General features: G+C 49.0%; 1 protein-coding gene across 1 annotated transcript; it reads right to left on the bottom strand.

Annotated features, from left to right (window-relative positions):
- Positions 1-6642: 6642 nt before the first annotated feature.
- PDX1 (pancreatic and duodenal homeobox 1) lies at positions 6643-12062 on the bottom strand. The gene is made up of 2 exons (XM_032294383.1): positions 11553-12062; positions 6643-7706 (listed from the first exon to the last, which is right to left on the bottom strand). The coding sequence occupies exons 1-2, from the start codon at positions 11953-11955 to the stop codon at positions 7261-7263; spliced, it is 849 nt and encodes a 282-aa protein (XP_032150274.1). The 5' UTR covers positions 11956-12062; the 3' UTR covers positions 6643-7260.
- Between the last annotated feature and the right edge of the window lie 11825 nt (positions 12063-23887).

The raw sequence follows: 23887 nt of genomic DNA, 5'->3' as shown, positions 1-23887 counted from the left end.
ACCATCTTGGCCAGGCTGGTCTTGAACTCCTGACCTTGTGACCCACCCACCTTGGCCTATCAAAGTGCTGGAATTACAGGTGTGAGCCACAGCGCCCGACTAAATTGTTTTAAAATGATAAATAGTACTTGTACATATTCATGGGGCACATAGTGATGTTTTACAACATATTATGTGTGGTGATCAGATCAGGGTCTTCACACCTTTTAGTTGTGTAATTATCATTAGAAGTGAGATTTCAGAGTATTCCACAATGTAGACAAGAATCTTGAATGTGTGCTGATGATATGGCATATGTTTAAGGTTTCTATATGCTCTATGTTAAGGGAAAGACTCCAAGCTATTCAACTTGAAGTTGAATGATAGAATACTGCTTAAAGTTAGAGCTACTTATGCTTTCAAAAGCCATGCCATCTCAGTTACAGAGAAAATAATTTCAGTGGAACATTGAATGGAATATTTCTTTGAAATATTCCATTCATTTTGAAAATATATTTCAATGGAATAGAATTTTATCATGCCCATTCCATCTTACAGATTTATAAATATACCATACTTTAATACGGGAGCCTGGCAGTGACAGGTTATCACTGGGTATGCACTACCCGAAATCATCACCAACTCTCAGATATTGTGATTGCATGGTATGGATTCAGCTTTTTATGGTGAGAACTTCTTCAAGTGCTATGTTAGCTCACCTAAAAGCATCATCCCTTTCAGCCAGTCACTTTCACTCTGGAATCACTTATTTGTAGCTGCTATTATCTGCAGACTTTGACCTCCCATTCCTACCCAGTGTTTTCTGCCAATGTCTTCCCACTGCTCAAGCTGACCATGGGAAGCAATTTTCTGAAGGCTACCTACCAGATAAGAGGCTGCATCATTTCCAGTTCTTTTGCAAGGAGGTCTTATGCTTCCTGCTGCCCTGTCTCAGTTTTCCATTGGGCTTATTGTTTCCACATCTAGCCTGTTAGAGCTGGGTTGGAGTAAAACTTGATTCCATATCAACCCAGAACTTCCTTCTGACATTTGTAACTACTAAATTTTTAGGAGTCTTTATAGGTAAAGTTGCTGAAGTCATGAAATACCTTAGTTGTGAACTTCTTTTTTAGAAAGAGTTTAAAGTTCCGTATGGTAGTACTGTAGCAATCTGTCAGCTTCCATCAAAGTTTCAACTTTGTGTTATTCTAAAGACAGCACTTCTTGCCTTCAAACACTGTGTCAACCCAAAGAATTGAGACAGTAACCCGAGTCAACAGTTTTCATCATCAGCAACATCATCAGACACCAGGGAGATAACTATGCTGTAATCCCAGCACTTTGGGTGGCTGAGGCGGGTGGATCACTTGAGGTCAGGAGTTTGCGACCAGCCTGGATAACATGGTGAAACCCCATCTCTACTAAAATACAAAAATTAGCAGGGATGGTGGCAGACACCTGTAATCCCAAGTACTCAGGAGGCTGGGGCAGGAGAATTGCTTGAACCTGGGAGACAGAGGTTGTAGTGACCCAAGATCATGCCGCTGCCAGCCTGGGCAACAGAGTGAGATCCTGTCTCAAAAAAAAAAAAAAAAAAAAGTATTTAGGAAAGTTTCCTTGGTCCCTAGATACACCTAATTGTTGTCACCATGGCAACCCACACAAATCCACCCTAAACACATGCACACAAACACACAGCCATCCTCAGAAATACAAAGATGAGGAGACTCAGCCTCAGACACAAACCACACCTACAGAGAGACAGCAGACAGATGAGAGAGAGAGAGAGAGAGAGAGAGAATGGGTGGTGAGGGGATGGAAACAGAACAGGTACATTTCATCAATTTAAATAGGAAAGTACAATGCTTAAATTTCAGTCATCATTAAATGCGTTGCACTGAACTGGTTGAAGGAGAGGATATGGAGAGGGTGGCAGTGCTAGACTAAGGAGGCCAAAATAAAAAGAAAAATCAAAACAGCCCTGTTCAAAAGGAGACATTCATTTTAGGGAATCAGGGTGACTTCTATTTACTCTGGTAAATTCACTCACTGATAATCAATTTAATCTCCACGACGGTGTTGACCATCAAGGAAGAAGATGTGACTTGGCATTTAAAAACTGAGTGCTTCCAGGGCAAGCACTGTAAGGCTTCTAGCCGTGCCTGCAACAAAGCAGGAGCCCAACACACGTTGCTGGATGCTTTCAGGTCCCAGTAGTGGAGCGAAGGGTACAAGTTATTTATGGACATCAGCCCTGTTAAAAACAACATGCACGACCCGACATCATCACCAGCTCTCAGATATTGTCATTGTATGATATGGATTCAGCTTTTTAAGGTGAGAACTTCAAGTACTATGTTAGCCCACCTACAGAAAAAAATATATTGAGGAAGAAAAGGAGACGTGTTTTTTGTTTGTTTCTTGTGCACTATATATATATATATATATATATATATATATATATATACACACACACACACACACACATATATACACACACACACACACACACACACACACATATATATATATATATATTTTGGCACTCTGCGATCCGACACCGCAAGTCCCCTACGCGAACAGGAAACAGAGAGACCTGGAGAAAGTCCCATAGCTCAGGCCCACCATCCCCACAAGTTTGCTCTCCCAGATACTGCACCCGGGTTTCCATTTTCAATGACGTCCACGTGACGGTGTATGGTGAGAAACTAGTGCCGGATTTTCCGAATCGCTGGGCTCAGCAGCTTTTACAGAGCCAGGAGCGCGATCCGAGAGTTGGGGGTCCGCACCGAGCGCTTGGTTGGGTCTCAACGCTTGATCCGCGCCAGGATCGCGTGCATCGCTGCGCAGCGCTAGGTGAATTAACCTTACCTTGGGGTTGAAGATTCCAAGAGGAATGGAGGGCTTGTGGCTCCAGCTCGGAGGATCTCTGGGGCTCGGAGGGCCTCTTGGGCTCGGAGGGTCTCTGGGGCATGGAGGTGCAGGTAGCTGAGCTCTCGGATTTCTCCTTGGGGTGAGCAGGGCCGGCTGGCTGTCTTGGGGGCTCTGGAGCGCACATTCGGAGCCGGCGCGCACTTGTGCAGGGTACTGCGTGCAGCATTGGCAGGAGCTCCTCTCTTACTCTGCACCCAATGCCACTTCCTCCGTCCCCCCGACCCCAGGCCTTTTGAAGGCCACTGGTATCTGTTCTTTATGAAAGGAGCGCGCCAAGCCCAAAGAACATAGGGAGGCTGGCAGCCCTCAGAGAAGTCAGGTACTGGGGTCAATCCTGGAGTGCTGGGATCAGAACTCCTCCTTTGCAGAAAAGACTGACCCGAAGCCCAACGGGCTTCTTTTTTTTTTTTCCCCTGCTTCCTTGGAGATCTCCTTATGTCCCCCTCATTCTGGAGAGCCCCGCAGGTGCACAGGCGTGCAGCGCCGAGCTACCCCGCCCCTCAGGGCCGCCACAACTCGCATCTGGTCAGTTGGCTGAGGGTGGCCGCTCAGAGTTTGAACTACACACTTTGGGCCCCACGCGAGTCTCCCTGCGGGTCTGATCCAGTAGGTCTCGGTCCAGCCGCGGAGGGGTCGGGAGGAGCCCGCCGCCCCTCCTCCGAAGCTGGGGCGGAGCCCAGAGGGGAGTTCCCGGCTGCACTCATTCCTCTCCCCGTACTCCCCTCGAGGTCCCTCCGCCCAGCAAGACTTCGCTCTCCGCTGCCTCCCTGGGCCTCGCAGGAAGGCGGATGTCTCCTGGCAACAACAGCGCATCACTTGCCACCCCCACCACGCCTAAGGGAGACTATGCCAGGCCCCGTCCTAACCTCTTCAAAGACATCATCATCTCCTTACCGCCTCCTTATGAGCCCACTCTACGGACAAGGAAATGGAGAGTTAAATGATGGAAGCAAAACCGCGAGCAGTAAGGAAGGACTGAATCCAAGCCCAGAGCGGCGCGACCTCCGGCGTCCGAGCTCTTCTCCGCCAGAGGCACAGACTCTGGTTGCCCGAATCTCCACCACCCAGAGAACTTTCAAGCAAAGCTCTGATCGGGGCCTAGACCTGGGGCAGCCCTCGGCGCCCTTGGCTGCCCAAAGACCAGTCCCGGGCAGCCTGCGCCTCTTCTACTCTCCTTGGCGAACCCTCGGGCCCCGCGGAGAAGCAGCGGCCCGCCCAGCGCGCAGAGTGAGATCGAGGCCGGAGCCTCGGAGGACTGAGGCTTCTGCGTGGGGCCCGAGGACAAGTTTCTGCGCCTCCACCAACTAACTGGGCGGAGGAGCTTCAGTTCCTTGCCTGGTGAAGGTTGCTGTAGAAAACCTAAGGAATTTAGAAGGAAAGGCGTCCTGAAAGTAGGCAGTGTTCAGCAAAGATCAGTGGGTAGAGGAATAAGACTCGGATCAACAGCGACAGTGTGGGGATTTGCCAGAGGAGAGAGGCTGCCGGGGGACTGGTGGGGGACCTTAGAAACTCCACAGCAGCAGCTCCTGATTGCTTCCGACGACAACGACGACGACGATGAGAGCCATAAAACAACAGCTACTATTTGTGGAGGGATTCCTAGATACTGAATTAGCATTTTATATGTATTTTTTTTTTGTTTAAACTTCACAGTAACTCCAGGAAGTAGTATTTGCCTCAATTTTCTGGATGAGGAAACTGAGTCATTGAGAGCTCGAAACATTTTATCACGACTACGAGCTGGGCCAATTTTTAAGGGACCAGGGACACGATCGCAGATTTGCCACACCCCAGAGTCCAGGCGGGTGTGGAGAACCGCAGGGCAAGAGCACTGTCACGGATGTGCAAGTTCCCCTTTCTCATCCAGGGGACTTTATTCCGAGGGACTTGGTTTCTCTCTCTCCAATAAAACAAAACAAAACAAAACAGCAACAACAGCTTCTATCTTTGCAAAAAGAAAACGAAAAGCGGCGACTCCTGGGAGTGAGGCATTGGTTCTGAGCCCAGGGAGCGCCGGGGAGGGCCGTCGGGTGCACCGCCAGGCTAAGGTGCGCATCTGAGAGCTTCGTGCAGGAGGAGCAGAGTGGTCCTAGGGGTTGGAAGCCCTCTAAATCCGGGCATCTTTGCCTCTAACATAAGACATTCTTGGCCTCAGTCTCCGGGGGCGAAGACTCATCCAAAGCAATGCTTCTTTTGGAAAGGTCACGGAAAACGACTTCGCCTGCGTTCTCAGCTTTGTGAGGAAAGAGAAGACCGGGCCAAGGTGGGAGCCAGCTGCGCGTTTCGCCACCTGCAGCACCGCGACGCCAGGTGGGCAGTGCTTGGCTCTGGTGGGATGCAGTGTTGGCCAGCGCTACTCCGAACTGTCTTCCATGCTCTAGGCTGTATTGCCTGAAAAAGTCATCTTAAGAAGATATTCTTAAAAATAAAACAAAACCGACAATTCATCCCCTCACAGCGTGCATCAACTCGAAACCCAAGTGCAATATTTCTTAATTACCTGGTTTTCTCTGATTAGTATCGAAAAAAATAGACGCTGGCCAACGTGGTAGAAAACCCCTCTCTACTAAAAATATAAAAAATAGCAGCGCGCGTGGTGGTGTGAGCCTGTACTCCCAGCTACTCAGGAAGCTGAGGCAGGAGAATCCCTTGAACCTGGGATGCTGCAGCGAGCCGAGATCCCGCCACTGCACTTCAGCCTGTGCGAAAGGATGAGACCCTGTCTCAAAAAAATAAAAAATAAAAAATAAAAAAACCAAAAACAACAACAACAAAAACCCCATAAAATAAAGAAGAAAAGAAAAAGAAAAAAAGACGCTGATTTAATTTTTAAAGTGAATTTGAATCATCCTACTGCCGGAAAGATTTAAATAAAAGCGAGGAGAATCAGTTTGTATCTCTTCCCATATTATGCGTATTTATTAAGCCTTTCCCACAAACATAACCTGAACACAAGGCCCAGACCTTGAAAAGAGGACAGGCCTGGGATGCACAGATCTGTTTGTAAAGAACTGTTAGGTAATTTTAAAATGTTAAATAAGATAACGGGTTTTCCAAACCCTCCAATCAGATACGTTTTCATAATTTCTAAAGATGTGAAAATTATATTGGCTTGTGAATAGTTGTTTGTTTCCAAGGCGCACTAGGCCACTGTGCTTGCCTTCAGCACAGCCTCTACCTCCGAACAGGAATTACATCCACATCCTAAATAGAAAGGTCCAAATATCTTTGGTTTAGTGGTCACCCAGGGGTTCATCTTTCTCCTTCACCCCCAGATCCAGGCCTGTCTCCCCTTGCTTTCCCTGACAGCAGCTTGGGATTAACTGGGGCACAGGGACTCTCGCACCGTTCCTAAGCCAGCCCTGCCGCTACTCGCTCTGCCTTGCAAGACATTCTCTTCCTCAGAAGAAAGCGGTTCAAGTTAAAAGATATGCAGTAGTGAAGTGTGCAGCTAGAGGAGAAGAGGAAGAGAAAGGATGAGAGGAGGAGGAGGAGGAAGGAAGAGGAGGGAGAAAGATCAAGAAGAAAGAGGAGGAGGAAGGGGAAGAGGAAGGAGGAGAAGAGGAAGAGGAGGAGGAAGGGGAGGAGGAGGAAGGGGGAAGAAGAGGAGGGGAGAAAAGGAGAGCAGGAGGAAGAGGAGGAGGAAGAGGAGGGAGAAGAAGAGGAGAAGGAGGAAGAGGAGGAGCAAGAAGAAGAGAAGGGGGAGGAGGGGAAAGTAGAGCAGGAGGAAGAGAAAGAGGGGGGAAAATAAGAAGCAGGAGGAAGAGGAGAGGGAAGATGAAGAGAAGGAGGAAGAGGAGGACTCACTGTATTCCACTGGCATCAATTTCACGGGATTTTTGAAAACTCAAACATTTTCTTTCAATTATTTCTAAACTTAAAGTGGTCGCCGGAGTAAGAATGGCCTTGTTTATGAGCAGATTAAGGCACTCGGTGCAGCTCCCCCGCTGTGGGCTGGGGAGTTTTCCCTTGTGTACAGCACAGTTTCCATCGTCTTTGAAGAGTTGGCTTCTCTAAAGAGGTCCCAAGGTGGAGTGCTGGAGGCCGGCAGGGAGGTGCGCAATAGCCACAAACAACGCCAATCCAGTATCACTAAAAGAGGGCCCCAATACTACGGAAACCAATGCCTCTTTTTCTTCCGGAAGGTCTGCCAGTATCTACCTGCGGGGCCCCAATTGGAACATGCGCCTGGGAGAGCGGGTTTTCCCCTTCGGTCAAAGCTGGGCCCCGAAATTTCTGCCCCCTTCAATTGCCAGGGCTGGTGGTCCAAGCCCGGAGTCCTTTTATGCCCTCTGCTCCTTCTCGGCGAGTGGTTGAACCTGCCCAGCCAGGCGCAGCCCCTGCCTCTCATCGTGGTTCCTGAGGCCGCCGAGGCGCGACGCTGGAGGGCTGTGGCGACGCGCTAAGGCCAGGCGGCAGGCGGCCCTCACGGGCCGCAGCGGGGGCAGCGGGTGGCACTGCACCTCCGGGGGGCGGCGGCGGCGGCAGCGCCAGCAGCTCCTCGCCGGAGGTCACGGCGCAGTCCTGCTCAGGCTCCGAAACCCCGCTGCCCCCGACCGCTGTCCCGCCGCCGCGCTTTTTGTCCTCCTCCTTTTTCCACTTCATGCGGCGGTTTTGGAACCAGATCTTGATGTGTCTCTCGGTCAAGTTCAGCATTACGGCCAGCTCCACCCGGCGCGGCCGTGAGATGTACTTGTTGAATAGGAACTCCTTCTCCAGCTCGAGCAGCTGTGCGCGCGTGTAGGCGGTGCGCGTCCGCTTGTTCTCCTCGGGCTCTGCTGCGTAGGCGCCTCCTGCGGGTGACACAGAGCGTGAGTGTGGCCCCCGGAGCCCCGCACAGCCCCCACCCACGCAGCACAATCCCTTCAAGGGGGGTGAGGGAGCCCTAGGCCTACCAGTTGCTCCCGCCAGAGCCACCAAGCCCCAGCATCTTATTTCAGCGACTAGTGTAGGCGGGCGAAACCCTTCCTTAGTGAAGGGAGCCTTTTTTTGTTTGTTTGTTTTTGTTTTTGAGACAGAGCCCTTCCTCCATTGCCCAGGCACGATCTCGGCTCACTGCAACCTCCGCCTCCTGGGTTCAAGGGACTCTCCTGCCTCAGCCTCCCGAGTAGCTGAGATTACAGAGGAGCACCACAATGCCCGGCTAATTTTTTTGTATTTTTAGTAGAGATGGAGTTTCACCACGCCACCCAGGCCAAAACTGAGTCGCCTCCCGCCTTGAGCCTAAGCTCGATTCTGCCAATGAGTGGTGGCCCTTGAATGTGCTCATTTAATCGGTGTTAATGAACTGATTGATGTTGATTTAAATGCATGTGATAGATGTTTAAACCGGCTGGATCCTACAAAGGCAATAAAGCGCCTTTAAATTCAGGACTTTAAAAACCCACAGTAAGAAATACATTTTAGATCATGTGTAGTTCACACACGGACATTGTAGGTCAGTTATACTGACAAATCTTAAGGACATAAAACAAATCTTTACCACGTATGATGCTATCCACGTTTTCCCCAATACCCAATATTTAGTTAAAAAAATGCTGACCTCAACCTAGTAAGTTGATTTTATGACCTGCGAAAGGGTGCAACCTACAGTTTGAAATTTTTGTTCTAATATAGGATGTGACATACTTTGTTATATCTGACCATGTATTTCCTCTCTCTATAGTTATATCGTAATTAGTCCCAATGTAAGAGTCAGCAAATGCTCCATAATTGTTTTAATTATGGAGAATTAAAATCCAGCGGGTCTTCTGCCCGAGAGGAGAAGGAATATTGTTCTGGGGGTCACTGGCCAGAACAGAACTCTGGCAGCTCCAGACTCCACGCCCTGGGTCCCAAATGCCCTCAGAGGTGTGCAGGGGAGACACAGGGGCCGTGGTCCTGCTGCAGAACCGAGAGCCGGACGGAGGAGTGGGTGGTGGTGCAGAAACCAGCCTCCCATGTCTCCAAGATGCAACATGGTGCCCTGGCCCAGGAGTTTGGAGACCCACACTCAGTGTTTGCCGCTGCGCTCAGCTGGGTCCCAATCTTTTCCTTTCTGTGCAAAATACTGACTGCACCCGGACTGTGGACCCTGGCGCGGGAAGTTCCACCAAAGTTCTGGGGAGAGGATTGTATTAGAGCAAAGGCAGGGGACATTACTCCTGTGAATGTTGGCTAAGCTTTAAGGAATCGAAAGGCGAGTGTGTGTGTGTGTTGGGTGCGGGGTTAATTTCTTGAGGGAACCCTCCCGGGTTTCCCCCCAGGTTGAGAAGAGGCTCCAGGAGCTGAAGACAAGGCTCAGACCCTAGTCCGGGGAGAGTCCTGGTCCCTCCGGGCATCCCCGAGTCTACCTGACATCCTAGGCCTGGGAGAGAAGCGAGGCGGGCCTTCAGGAAACATTTTGAAAGGCTCTCTAAAGTTCTTACGTTAAACCCATATTACCTTTGGGTTCCTGCCTTGGGCTGCGGGATTCCTGGAGTCTCTAGGAGAGACTGCTCCGGGAGTGACTGCCTGGGGTGCACTACTCTGGGACGGGGGGACTGTGCCCAGCACCAAGAGGCAGGGGTGGAGGTTGAGAATGGTGGGAAGAAGTCAAGCGCGCCCAGTGAGGTGGTTTAGGTGCCAGCTGGCCAGCGCCGCCGCAGAAGCAGTCGGGGGTCAAGGTTTTCCAAAACCTCTGTTGTCATTAGCGTTTACATTCCTACTGCCAGTGAGAGCCCTTTGGTCACTGTGCTCTTCCCAGGGGCTGGTGGGTGTGCAATTTTTAAATTTCGGCTCCTTGGAAAGTTTTCCCTAGAGGAACGCGGGGACAGCAGCCAGCCCCACAGGCCGCTAGCAGGGGAAGAGAGAGGAGGTCGGCCCCTTCCCCGAAGGCCTAGCATGAAGCGGGTTAGAGGGCAGCAGCAAAGGCCTGGGGCCAACTCTTAGCCCGAGTGTGCCGCCCTCCTTGGTCCCCCGCACCCCGACCAATGCAGATTTGCCTACAGGTTTTACTTCCTGGCTTCTTGCCTCAGCCTAAGCCCAAGGCCTCCAGAGCAGAGGTCTCACAGCTTGAGTAGGGCTAGGGAAGTTACTCCCGCTCACAAATCCTCTTCCGGGGCCCTGCTGTGGCCCTTTTCCTGAGGAAGGCCCAGGCCAGGAGAGCAGGAGCTCCGAGGGCCCAGGAGGCCAGGAGAGAGGCCTGGAGGGGAGGCAGCCCGAGAAGGAAACTGGGTGGGGACCGGGAGCCCCCCACCTTTGTCGGAGGGACTGTCCTCCCGCCTCCTAAGAACCCTGCATTCCTGGAGACTTCAAGGCCTTTGGCCCCGGCCGCGCGAGCGGGATAAGTCCTCGGAGGCGCCACTGCAGCTTCTGGCGCCGAGGTCAACTGGGTTTCGCTGGAGGTGGGGACGATTGCCTCGGAGTTCAGCCCCGCTCCTGCCTGAGGACCTTCGACTTAGCGAGCAAGTGAATTAGCAAGAGGAGAGTCCCGTGGATCCCGGGAAAGCTGGGGTCCTCCTCCCTCTCCTGCGCAAAGCTCTGCCTGGCCGCGCCTGGGGTCAGTGTCAGGCAGGGCTGGCCAGACTCCGCAGACGGGCGGCGAGGGTTCTCGCGGTGGGCCGGGGGGCGCCGGCTGGAGCTGTTTCCCCCTATTCCCGGCTGCCAGTTGAAAGGAAGAGGCAACTATTTGTGGCGCAGGTGTGACTGGAAGTGGCTGCGGCACAGCAGTGATGACAGTGTGTGGCCGCGACGACACAAGCAGCGCCGAACTCGCCGCCCGCGCGGGGCCTCGAAGAACCCGGGGGCTCCGCGTCTCCGGCTCCCCGCTCAGGGAAAGACCTGTTCCCGAATGGCGCCGAGGGCCGCAGGAACCAGGGCTCTTGCCTCCCCACTGGCTGGGCAGGGAGGGCCCATCTCCTTCTGCAAAATTACTTCCTGGGAAGCAGTGCGGGGAGACAGCTTCAAATGCTTTCGGTTGGTGAAAAACGAATTCGCTTCGCAAATTCCTCTCCCAGCTGCCAGGCTCTGACGTTGAGCGACCGGCCTTCGGCCTCGCAGTGAGCTCCCGCCTTGCCCCAGCCCCTTCCTCTTTACTCGTATCCTGTTTCCCCAACCCGGGCCGCCGGACACTGCGGGGTTGGGTGCAGTTTCCTTTCTCTCCCTGCCCTTCTGCACCTACCTGGCGCTCCTAGATGCCTGCCCTTCCTTAACCAAGCGCGGGAAGTGAGGGGACCCCGGGCTCCGAAGGCAGTCTGGGCCCTGGGTCAGAGGCACCCTTGTCCTTATTCAGTTTCCTCGACGTGCACTACCGAAGAGTCCTGGGTTCCCAGATCCCTGGTCGAGGAGGTTCTGGAGGGTCTGAAGCCCCAAGTAGGACTCAGCCTCGGTTCTCTAGGGACTGCACTGGGGGCGCGCGGGCTCCTGGGGCGAAGATGGGCTCAGCTTACAGGGAGGGAAGGAGTTTACGCTCCCAGGAGAACTGGGTGGGAAAGATGCTTCAAACTGGACCAGAGAAGCACTGCTGTGCGGGATGGCCTCGTTGGCTCCCTGATGTAGTTTAGTCCGACCCTGCATCATCCAAGGTGCCGGGAACAGAGAGAAGGCTCCTGGGAGCGCTTGGAGGTAGGGGCGGCTGGGTGAGAACCGGAAAGGAGAAAGGGGTGGGGAGCCAGGCTTACCTGCCCACTGGCCTTTCCACGCGTGAGCTTTGGTAGACTTCATCCATGGGAAAGGCAGCTGGACGCGGTTGGGCTCCTCCAGGGCGCCCGGCTCGGCTCCCTCCTGGAAGGGCACGGCGGGCGGGTGGGGGAGCGCAAGCTGAGCCGGGAGGTGATGGTGGAGGTGCGCCACCGCGGCGTCGTCGGCGAGGGGGGGCACCTCAAACGGGGAGATGTCCGGGGGGCTGCCTTGCTCCAGCGCTCCCAGGGCGCCGGGGAACGGGGGCGGCGGCAGCGGCGGCTGGCGGCCCAGGTACAGGCACGCCGGGGGGCTGGCGCTGAACTCCGGCGCTGGGCCCCGCTGGAATGCACACGGGTCCTTGTAAAGCTGCGTGGCCGCGTAGTACTGCTCCTCGCCGTTCATGGCTGTGGCCCGGGCTTGGGCGCAGGGAGCTGGGAGTCGGGAGCTAGAGCCGGGACTTGGCACTGTGCGGCGCTCCCACTCCCGGAGCCACCCCTGCTCGCTTTGACAGCTCGGCACTGATCTCAGAGGGAACCCACAGCCTGCGGGGAACGGCTGGCCGGCGGCCGCGCCATAGGCTCTGCAGGGCCCCACGTGGCTCAGCCGGGGGCCGCGATTGGCCTGGCTGACCGCCCTAAGAGGCGCGGCCCAAGTACCTGCGAGCACCTGCATTCGTTCCAATTGTCTCTCATCTGAGTTTGCTACACACCCCTGAAGCGGCAGCTGGCGGTGCTCTCAAAAGTGGGCGCTCACGAAAACATTAGAATCACTCATTTATAGAAACATTTTCACTGTGGCTTAACAGTTTCTATTTTCTGTTTTCCTATATTTTTTCTATTACGTATCTTTGATAATGGTCATAGTGTTTTTTTAAATTGATATAGTTTATAAGGAGACATGTTGAGCTTTTAATTTTTTTAATTGTTGGGGAATACGATAAAAAAAAAAGCTTGCAGACCCAGCTGTCTAAATAGGAAGAATTCGATTCTGTTTTATGAAGTTTATTCACAGCCACCAAGATGTCGGTTAAAAAATACACAAGACCCTGGCATTCGCTGTGTGTTTTACTGGTGGATGTGCTACAAGTACTCCTGGGGTGTAAAGGTAACTTCTGAAGCATTCACAGAGACTTTTAAAATTCTTCTTCTTTTTTTAATTGAAGGGTATTTCAAAGTTTGGAAAATTGGGGCCCATTTGGCCAACAGAACGCAGCTTCCCAATACAGTGAGGGGGAAAGACGCGGTCTCCCTCTTGGGGCTGCGAGACGGGGCAGGTGTTGGCATGGGGGTTCCAGACCCTTGATGGCTCTAATGGTCCGGGACCCTGGCGAAGTTTGCCGGCGGAGAACACCCACTTTCTTCTGCTTGCAATTGAAATAAGGCAAGCGGGAGAGGGGGAAGTGGAGGAGGAGTTGCCTATTTAGAAAAAAATTAAAACGCTGCATTTTCTGTGATAACGTCTGTGCTTGGCTTCAACCCATTCTGTAACTTCTAGGCATTCTGAGGTCCTGACTTAAACAGGACCACTTTTTCTGTACCCACTGGCGCGGATGGATGACCTCCGGGTGGCGGTGGCGTCTAACCCCCAGCCTGGGCATGACCCGCTAGGCCTGGCGGCCGGACCAGCCTCTGACTGGGTCCTCCAGAAGTGAGGAGGACCTGAAATCTCACCGAGGGTTTAAGGGAAACTAGACACCTTTGCAGAAACGTCTCAGCAAAAGAGAGCGTGAACCTCAAAGAATTAAGCCAGAGAAAAATCACTGCAACCCGCCTTTCCTAAACAACTCACCCACATCCAGACATTTGAGAATCGATTTTAATTATTTCTTCCTACTGGAAATATTTGTGTTTTAAGTGTGGATTCACTGCGCTATTCTGAGTACTCTTTATTTTCATTAAAATACAAAAAGCCAGTTGGGAAGATTCTCTGCAGATTCCTTCTGTCGTGGGAGGCTGGTGTCGTCTCAGCATTTGTTCCGAAGTTTAAGAACTCATGTGTGTGGCTTCCTGGCCTGTGGCCTCCTGTGTGTGGCTCCAATGTGTGGCTCCCTGGCTTGTAGATGCCCTGGCTGTCACTGAAGACAGGCCAAGGGAAGCACTGCGGCGGGCAGGGAGAGTTTCGGTGATTTCTTCAGAGAAAAGTGCCACCTGCGGTCCTGGTGGGGGCAGAGAGCGAAAGGCCGTGGGGCTCGCACACCTAATCTCTGCGCGCCCGCGTCAATGAGTCCATTGTCTGCGGCCGCGGAGGACTCTACGCTATCACCCTGGCCGCGAGTGACCACATCGATCAGGAGGGAAGGGTGGAGGGGGTTGCCGGGCCGCGGCGTGTTGACCCTTGGAGATAATCTGCAGAGTCGCCGCGGGTTGACTTGGCTACGCGGTTATGAGCGGACGGCGAGCACCTCTCAGGACAAAGATCGGCCACTTTTTCCCTCCCCCTCCTCTTCCTTCCCCTCCCCCTCCTCCCTGGGCACCCCACACCCACTCTGGACTCAGCCTGCGCCCCACTCTCCCTCCCCTGCTCCCCGCCTCGCCCGCCACCCCCGGAGTGTTTACTTTGCACTTCTCAACTAATTGCACATTTCTGTAAATTGGTCTCCATTTCTATGCTTCATTTGCTCCCATTTAATATTTTTGCTCGGCCCTGCAGAAAGAAAAGAGGCTCTCAGCAAAAATCAAATCTGCCCACTGCGGTCACCGGCAAAAACCCGGGTACCCCCGGCTGTGGAGAAGGAGGCAGGGAGCGCCGGGGGTGTTCACAGAGGCGAGTTCTCACTTTCCCAGTGAGCGTTTTCTGCTGCCTGAGACCTAAAGAAGGGACCCAGGAAGCAAAGGTCAAACAGTCATTTATTATTAGTAGTATTGTTATTATTGTTATTATTATTGTTAGATGAGACAAAGTAATCGGGAATTTTTGATTGACTATCACCTACAGCCGAATAAAAATGCATCCTGCGGAACCCTTCGCTGAGTAAGAACGTGTGTTGTATTTCCCTGTGGGTCTAGCTCCTGGTACCATAAAATCGCCGAGTCCATTACAGGCGAAATGCGTTTCCGCTCTGAATCCCCGCTGACGCCTGCGTCCCCTCCAAGCCGCCTCGCCCACAATAGGCCCGGCAGCGATACCGAGCCATTAGGCAAGCGCCTTCCCGAGCCATTTAACAGCAGCTCTTATGGATAAATAAACAAAAAAGGCTGTAAACCAATTAAAGTGTGGACAGTGAAAAAGTCGTTTATTAGCAGGACGTCCAGATAGTCCTCGCTGATACTGCAGGTCCTCTCCTGCCCTCTTCCCCCTTTCCCTTCCCAGGGACGCGGTTTGCACCCTGGAGAACACAGGTTACCTTGTTCTTGGTAAGTAGCTAAGTCTTCCTCGGTGGTTTCAGAGGCATGCCAAGGGCTGAATTTGGCTTGGTGATAAGATTTTTAAACCATTGCATCTCATTATAAATAATCATTTAAAAAACCCAACAGACGAATCCCACTTAACTACAAGGTATACATCATGAATGCATATGGAATTTATATTTATTTTATAACTAAATCTCTGTTGAAAATAAAAATTAAATTATTTCTTGAGTTGGAAAATTCTGTAAAGCAAACGACGTGAAATGTGGAATGAGAATCTTTCTGCAATTGATCGCATTTTGTTCACTCGAATTTCCTTCAATGAGCGCTAATGTAGACAGATTTTCATTCTTCTAAGTCGAATCCATTTTTCCCTTCTGCTAGTTTACGAATACCCAGAATTTGGTACCCAGGTCTGAGAGGGGCCAGGGAAACACAGCTTGGGTTGTGGGGACTGGAGAAAGTAAAGGACCTCAGACTTTGAATGAAAGGTTTTCCAAGATTCCTAGGGCTGAGCAATCTAGTGAAAATAAGTGGAGAGCTGAGATTATTTTCCAGATGATTCAGTGCTCCCTGAACTGTACAGACAATGACAGCTTAAAAATCGAATTTAATTGGGTAATTGTCTTATTCTTTTCCTTGTTAGCTCTGTCTGGTGTGAGGAGTAGAGGGGCAGAGGGGGAGGGCTCCATGCGTCCCAGTACTGTCTCCTGCTTCCCCCAGCCACCGCTCAATGCTTCCTCCCTGGGAGTGGGGTCTCCAGACATGAGCCCTTTCCACTTTTGATTTAATCCTTCTGTGGCCCTCCGTTTACTCTGCAGATGAAAGGAAAAGTATGAAAGGAAGTCGAGGCTCCAAAGGATCTGAGGTCTGCTGCTGCTTCCCACTCCTGGGGCTCCCGGTGGCCCACCCCTACAGCTCTGGACTCACCCCTTTGACTCTCGCTCCGGGTCTCATCTCTGGCTCTACCTTCCAGCTGTGACGTCTCCAAAAATCTCTAGAGATCCTTGCTGCTTCCCTTCTGAGCTTAGTCCTAGGTAACCAGCTCCTTGCTTCCACACAGTTCCTTTTCTTTGCTTTCCACCTCCTCCTCCCAGCACCATTTCCTGTGACTAATCCTTTGTTCTCCTAGGAGCCTCTCCTCACCTCCAGGTTACTGCTGCAGCCCAAAGAAGGCCTGACCCACACTACCCTCCAGCCTCCTTCCTCAACCATCCTGCATTTCACATGGTTTATGGTTTGAAGGACCTAGATTTTCCATAACATGTGCTGACCAAATGCCTGTAGATCTCTTACTGTGCACCTGCCTGCACACTCTTTTGAGTGAGCAAAACTCAGTGGTAGACATATGCTTTGGCTTTGGTGGGACACAGAAAGCTCAGGAGCCGCATCTACCTGTCCTTCACATCAGGCTCTGCCCTGCACCAGCTGTGTGTCCCATGACAAGTCACATGACTTCACTAAGTTTCCCTGTCCTTATTTGTAAAGTGGAAATAACACTGTCCCATAAGCTGGCCTCATTGCACGTAGTAATCAAAATGGCAAATGCATGGAGCCAGGCATTGTTCAAGTATTTTCCAGTGTTAACACCATGGGCCAGTTACTGTTTTCCCATTTTGCAATGGAGAAAATTGAGGCCCAGTGATGGTAAGTTACTTACCCAGAGTCATGCAGGTAGTAAGTGGCAGAGCCTAGATCCGAGCTGAGATGATGTGGCTTTTTTTTGGTCTTTTTTGAGACTGAGTCTTGCTCTGTCGCCTATGCTGGCATGTAGTGGCACAATCTCGACTCACTGCAACCTCTGCCTCCCGGGTTCAAGCGATTCTTCTGCCTCAGTCTCTCTAGTAGCTGGGATTACAGGCATGCAACACCATGCCAGGCTAATTTTTGTATTTTTAGTAGAGACAGGGTTTTGCCATGTTGGCCAGGCTGGTTTTGAAGTCCTGATCTCAAGTTATCTGCCCACCATGGCCCCCCGAAATGCTCAGATTACAGGCATAAGCCACCATGCCTGGCCTTGATGTGGCTTTAAAATCCATTCTGTTTGCTGTGACACTATGCTATCTCACTACATTGTAGGCACTCAAAAAATATTTGTTACTGTTTTTGTGAGAATTCAATAAGACAAAACATCTAATGCTCTTATGCTTTGAAGGCATTCAATAAATTGTCATCTCTTCCTTTCTCCCCAGCACTGCTTTTAATGTGCCTATAAGCATTGAACTGCTGACATCCAGGAGAATGGCAGATTATTACCATGAGCTCACGTCTAAAGATATTTTCAGATGGGTAGTCCTGAAAAGGTATACGCAGGAACACTGGGAGGAGGTACTTAGTAGGTACATTACTCAGCGTTTTAGGGGAATGTGCCCCCAAGTACAGTCCTGCTTAAAAGGGGTGGAGGAGGGGGATTGCTGGAGGACCCTCATGTCAGCTGTCAGCATGCCACAGAGAGACTCCACAGGTGTGAAAAGCACAGGGCCTTCTTTTCCACAGTCAGGAAAGCCAACAGAAAGACTTGAGGGGGTGAACTAATCACAGCTCAAAATGCCTCAGCTAGCCCAGTAGGTGTGGAACCCAGCATCTGAGTCGTGCGTTTGGGCCAGAGGCCACTTCCCTAGCATTGTCTGTGGTTCTTGCATTCTTGGGTTGGAGATGAAGCTGTCATCATCAACTCAGAGGAAGCCTTATAATGGCTCGGGAACGAAGGGAGTCACTCCAGTTTCTAGATCAGAGCAGAGCTGGAATCCTGCCCCAATCCTGCTTTTCCGACATCAGAAAAAGGGTCTTGGTCAACCCTCGTTGTCTTTGTGAGGGTGCAGGAACACTGCCGTCCAAGTGATCACTCTGTGTGTCCCCCCAAATCAAGATCCAAGTAAAAATGTTAAAATTAGAAATCTATGGGGTTAAGATGGGAGAATCAACACTTGACTCAGAGCAGCCCAAGTGAAGCCTTCTCTTCTGACAGCCTAGGCCGGGTCCACAGCCTCTCTTGTAAAGATCAAGGTAAAAGGCTAACTGACTGTGGTCTCAACTTTATCATATTTTCCCATTAGCAATTCTTCCTATGGTAGATATCTCTTAGCAGTGTATCTTTGTGCAAAGAGACACGGTATTTGAATATATTTATTTTCTGTATTTTCTCCAGTTGCATATTGCAACGTATTTAACTTTAGGCAAATCTCAGAAAAATACAGACTTTTCAATTAAGTAACATGGATTTATAGGAAAGTGTTCCACAAGTGTGATTCATGAACCGTGTGTATCAAGAATCACTGGGATGCTTATAAAATGAAAACATCTCAGCCCAACCCAGGCCTTCTGAATAACGATATGGGGGTGAGTGAGACTGGGAAGTCTGCGTTTTAAACATACACTGTCATTATTATAAATTGAGAACAACAACAGACACCTCAAGTATGATTTATTTGTTATATAGAGATTCATCTACTCTCTTAAAGAACACATGAAGCATGCACATTCAAATAAAAATATACCTGTGCATCATGAGGTTGTGGTGAGGTTGAAATGAGGAAATCCTGGAAAAATATGTAAGTCGGTGCAGAAAGCAGAAGTTCAATAGATGTTATCTGAACCCCAACATGGATAAGACACTTATCAATCCTCAACATTCTCGTAGGTTTCCCTTTCTCTAGTAAACATCACCCATTTAAAATTTTTATTTATTTATCTACTTAATTTTTTTTTTTTTTTTTTGAGACCGAGTCTTGCTCTGTTGCTCAATCTGGAGTGCAATGGCACAATCGCGGCTCAACCGCAACCTCTGCCTCCCGGGTTCAAGTGATTCTCTTGCCTCAGCCTCCCAAGTAGCTGGGATTACAGGCGCCTGTCACTGAGCTCAGCTAATTTTTGCATTTTTAGTAGAGACTGGGTTTCACCATGTTGGCCAGGCTGGTCTCGAACTCCTGACTTCAGGCTATCCACCCGCCTTGGTCTCCCAAAGTGCTGGGATTACAGGTGGGAGCAACTTCACCCGGGTTTATCTTGAGACAGGGTTTCCCTCTGTCACCCAGGCTGCAGAGCAGTGGCACGATTATACCTCACTACATCCTCAACCTCCTGGCCTCAAGCAATCGTCTCTCCTCAGCCTTTGGAGTAGCTGGGACTACAGGCACGCTCTACCATGCCGGCTAACTTTTTCATTTGTATTTTCTTCGGTAAAGACAAGGTCTTGCTATGTTACCCAGGCTGGTCTTGAACTCCTGGCCTCAAGTGATCCTCCCACCTAGGCCTCCTAAAGTGCTAGGATTACAGGAATAAGCCACCTTGTCTACCACCCATGCTTTGTGACAGTATTAAGGGAGGATCAGCATGATCTTACTTTGCTATTGTGTTTACTTGGACTGAGCTCTCTAGAAACAGTGGGACTCTCCTTAAGATGTTAATGTGGCTCTAACATGGGCTTTGTGAACTTGAGCTGAGCATTTCCAGTCACAGTAGCTACCACATAAGGGCAAATAAAGAGAGGCAATAAAACCAAAGCAAATTGATTCATCTCCAGGCAGTACCATTAACTTGTGTCTTAATGCAATGCTCTGTCTACACTGAACATGACCAAATAGCTTCCTTTAAAGGTAAATGAATTTTATATAATTTGCAGCTAATTCCATTTAATTCTGCCCACATGAGCATGTGATAAGGGAATGTTAAACTGGTTAACAACAACAGGCTAAAAGGGGCGTTCAGAAGGAGCCAATATTTGATTTCCAAGTGCTGTGGCTCAACGCTGAGAAATCCAGATTACTATGAGTGTGTTGGTTTCTTGGTTATTTGCTTTCTGTTCTCCTAGCTCCTGAGTAAAGGGCAGTGTGAAAACACTAGGATCCCATCTGTCACAATGAGGCCAGTTACAACAATAGCAACTACTTTTTTTTTTTATAAAAATCACTCCTGGTCTGACAAACTCCCTTTGGACTGCAGGGAATCAGGAAGAGTAAAAATACTAGAATCAATAACAACTTTGTTATCTAGTAACTTAAACAACCCTTGCCTGCTGGGATGGCAGAACAGGATTTCTTATCTTGGAAACAGGGAAACTTTCTGGATAGTAAATTATTCTTCACCAAATGTTTCTAGCTGCATTAGGTTCCTAGAGAAAGTGCCTAAGGTAGGAACCATGCAAAATTCTAATCACTTAGACATGCTATTTTAAAACATGGGAAATAATTATGTCTTTAAACCTAAAACATATTGTTTCTTCTTTCTAGTCCATAGAATGTCGACCAGGCACATTGGCTCATGCCTGTAATCCCAGCACTTTTGGAGGCCAAGGCAGGTGGATCACTTTAGGTCAGGAGTTCAAGACCAGCTTGGCCAACATGGTGAAACCCCATCTCTACTAAAAATACAAATATTAGGTGGGCCTGGTGGCATGTGCCTATCTCAGGTACTCAGGAGGCTGAGGCAGGAGAATCGCTTGAAGCCAGGAGGTGGAGGTTGCAGTGAGCCAAGATCATGCCACTGCACTCCAGCCTGGGTGACAAAGGGAGATCCTGTCTCAAAAAAAAAAAAAAAAAAAAAAAAAAGTGTCAACAGTTGTGTGATTATTGGAATATTGAAAACTTTGATTGGAAAGTTCTTATTAAATGTCTGGATCATCTGGTCGACTTGATCTTCCTTCTTGTATCAGCGCTTGCCCCAGCTGTGCCCTCCTGAGAACCTTCATCATTTGCATTGGAGTCTTTAGAGTCAGGATGGCTCTCTACTGAACAATCTACATAAAAAGCAGCAGGGAGTGGGCCTAGATTGATTTGGGACTTGGACACTTCTTTCCTTGCATGTAAGTAGTGATGTTTTAATTCAAGAGCCATGAAATATGCCTTACTTTGAAGAGAGCCATCTCTCCTATGGTGTAGCTGCGTGGAACAGCAACTAACTACATTATGCACGCACCCACCAAAGAGATGATTGTGACCTGATTCATTTAGATAATTGAAGGGAGAGGAGAGGCTGAGAAGCTTCAAGGATCAAGTTTGTCTTTACTGCTCCGACTTGCCCCCATGGTTGTCATTTGTATGCTGAGCTTTCAGTACAGACCCAATCGTTTTGTCAGAAGCATTTGAATAAGAGCAAGTCCATCCTGAAGAGGGGCTGGGTGAAATGAGGCTGAGACCTGCTGGGTTGAATTCCCAGGTTAACACATTCACAGTCATAAGATGAGATAGGAGGTCGGCACAAGATACAGATAATAAAGACCTTGCTGATAAAATAGCCTGCAGTAAAGAAGCCAGCTAAGACCCACCAAAACCAAGATGGCGATGAGAGTTACCTCTGTTCGTCCTCACTGCTACACTCCCACCAGTGCCATGACAGTTCCCAAAGGCCATGACAACATTAGGAAGGGGAGGCATGAATAATATACCCTTGTTTAGCATATAATCAATAAATAATCATAAAAACGGGCAACCAGTAGCCCTCCGAGCCGCTCTGTCAATGGAGTAGCCATTCTTTTACTCCTTTATTTTCTTAATAAACTTGCTTTCACTTTATGGACTCGCCCTGAGTTCTTTCTTGCACAAGATCCAAGAACCCTCTCTCGGGGTCTGGATCAGGACCCCTTTCTGGTAACAATTTCACATTAACACCTCATAGAGGTGTCTTTAAAGTCAGCACAGGCAGCTCTATATAATATCAACAATATATTCCATGTAGACAAAATGAAACAGCATTATCTTTGTTTCCCAGATTTTATGGCCAGTATATATATACACTGACCTGATTTCTATTGTTTTTTCTTGGGAAAGAAGCATACATGGAACTAAAATTCAATTTAGGGGAAGAAATTTTTTCTTTTCCTACTAGTGGTATAATGTAAAACACAATCAATCAGTGTTGTCTACTTCATTTGCAAAGCAATTTGTTAGACTCTGCCAACATGGTCACAGTCAAACCTTGAAGTTTCTGAAAGTTAGAGATTGCCATGAATCCAGATAAACAGTAGTGTTTTCTTACCTTCCCAGCAAATTGTGACAGGTGATAACAAAAAGGCAAACAAAAGTCTCTAACCCCTAGCCTGGTGTAATCTGTCTTCTGGCCTGTAATTACACAGAATTTGGATTTTTCTCAAGAACATAGAGTGACATTATTTACCTTTTTATATTTATATGACCAGTAGCCAAATGTAAATATAGTAGTTAGAGAAATTCAGTAAGGAGAAGTGCTGGGAAACATTAGAATTTTCCCCTCTTTCCCTGCGGTGTTTCCTTATGAACCTCTTCCCTACGAGCCTCGGGTTATTTTTTAAGAGAAAATTGATGTTACACCATCTGCTATTTACAATAATGTAGGATTTCGGTTTTGATCATTGCTTGATATGATGAGAGAAAAGAACGGGAGATGGTTTCTATATATTTCAGCTGAAAAAAAATAATTTAACAAAGCTGATGGTGTTTCAACAGTTTTTTTTTCAGTATGTTGGGTGAAGAGCAGTGGAGAGGTCTTGAAAAGTAGATAGCCATATGGCCTGACCTGTTTCTCATTCCTCATCAAATTCAGACTTTGTTTTTTATACAAAGACATACTCAAAAAGAATGAGTTTTGTTCAACTTCTAAGAAAATCAGTAAGTAGAGCAATAGAAATAACTAGCATCTTAGCACCAGATTTTGCATGAAACCCTTACATTGTCCAGTTCCTAGTGTTTCACAGATTTTATCTCCTTTCTCTTCCTGTCTCCAGCCATATGGAGCCTTGCAGCACATCTTCAGCTTACACCAGGGAGTCATTATAGTTCTTCATCATTTGGTGCCAGGCAGAAACACATTCTTTTCCAACAGATAAGCAAAGGTACGAGTGAATCTCCATATCCCCAGGGGACTGGTTCCGGGACCCCAACCCACTCCCTCAAAACACCAAAATCTGAGCATTCACAGGTTGAAAGGTCAGCTCGCCTCTCTGTATCCTCTGCTTCCTCATCCTCGGATCCAACCGACCACAGATCGAAAATAATGTGATTGGTTGGATCCCCCCAACGCGGAACCTGTGGATACGGAAGGCCAACTGTGCAAAAGTCACAGTTACGACTTTGTTGTTTTAGTTAAGTAACTCTTTGAGATTATAATGAATGCTATGAATGATTTCTCCAAGAAAAAAAAAAAACACCCGTGTGTAAGCACACAACATTCTGCATGAGATTTTGGGAAATTCATACCCCCTACTCTCCCTTCCACAGTCTGTCCATCACCTGGAACCAGTCTGTGCCCAGTTTGCACTTTTCAGCTCTACTTCTGAATTTTTGGTTGCTGCTATTGTGCACTCTCTGGAACTTTATAACAGTTGCTCCCTTGTAAATATTCATAAGGATTATTGTTTGTTTATTTGATTGGGGATGTTCATGCTGCACACAGAGGACTTACATGTTGGATAATTATCGCTCAGCTTTCTCACTGTAATCACCTGCTCCGCAAGAGTAATAAACATACTGAAGGTCAAATAGTGAGTTTGGAAGATATGAAATAATAACTCTAAGATTAATTAGAAATTCATAGGCTTACAGATGCTTTGAACTGTGTCATTGATCTGTTGCCATAAATGGTAGTTTGGCTTAAGATTGCTTTTTCCTTCCTTCCCTTGTCTAAATATCTGCTCTGTGCCAGGCACTGTTGCCCGGCTTTGGACATACAGGAGAATCAGACATGACTTTTACCTTGGGGGCCTTAGATTCTAGTAGTGGGAAGAAAGCACACACACACACACACACACACACACACACAAAGACCCTACACAAAACACACCACACACACACTACACATACAGCACATACACACACAATATACCCACATCACACAGACACCACACACAACACACAGCACACACAGAACACACAACACACAATGCACACAACACACACAACACCACGCACACAAAACACCCCACACACATAACACCACACACACAAAACACATACAGAACACACAACACTCACAACACATATACAACACACACATGCACACACAACACACCATACACA

This window comes from Sapajus apella, unplaced genomic scaffold (genome assembly GCF_009761245.1).
Source record: "Sapajus apella isolate SASKATOON/1434 unplaced genomic scaffold, GSC_monkey_1.0 scaffold32, whole genome shotgun sequence".
Classification (NCBI taxonomy): domain Eukaryota; kingdom Metazoa; phylum Chordata; class Mammalia; order Primates; family Cebidae; genus Sapajus; species Sapajus apella.
Note: the sequence above shows the minus strand (reverse complement) of the source record. Positions and strands in the feature narration are given on the sequence as shown.

Excerpts from the sequence above, each read along its gene's own strand:
- PDX1 (XM_032294383.1), bottom strand. The coding sequence starts at position 11,955 with ATGAACGGCGAGGAGCAGTACTACGCGGCCACGCAGCTTTACAAGGAC. Across the intron at positions 7,707-11,552 it reads GTGGAAAGGCCAGTGGGCAG|GAGGCGCCTACGCAGCAGAG; the intron begins GTAAGCCTGGCT and ends TGTCACCCGCAG.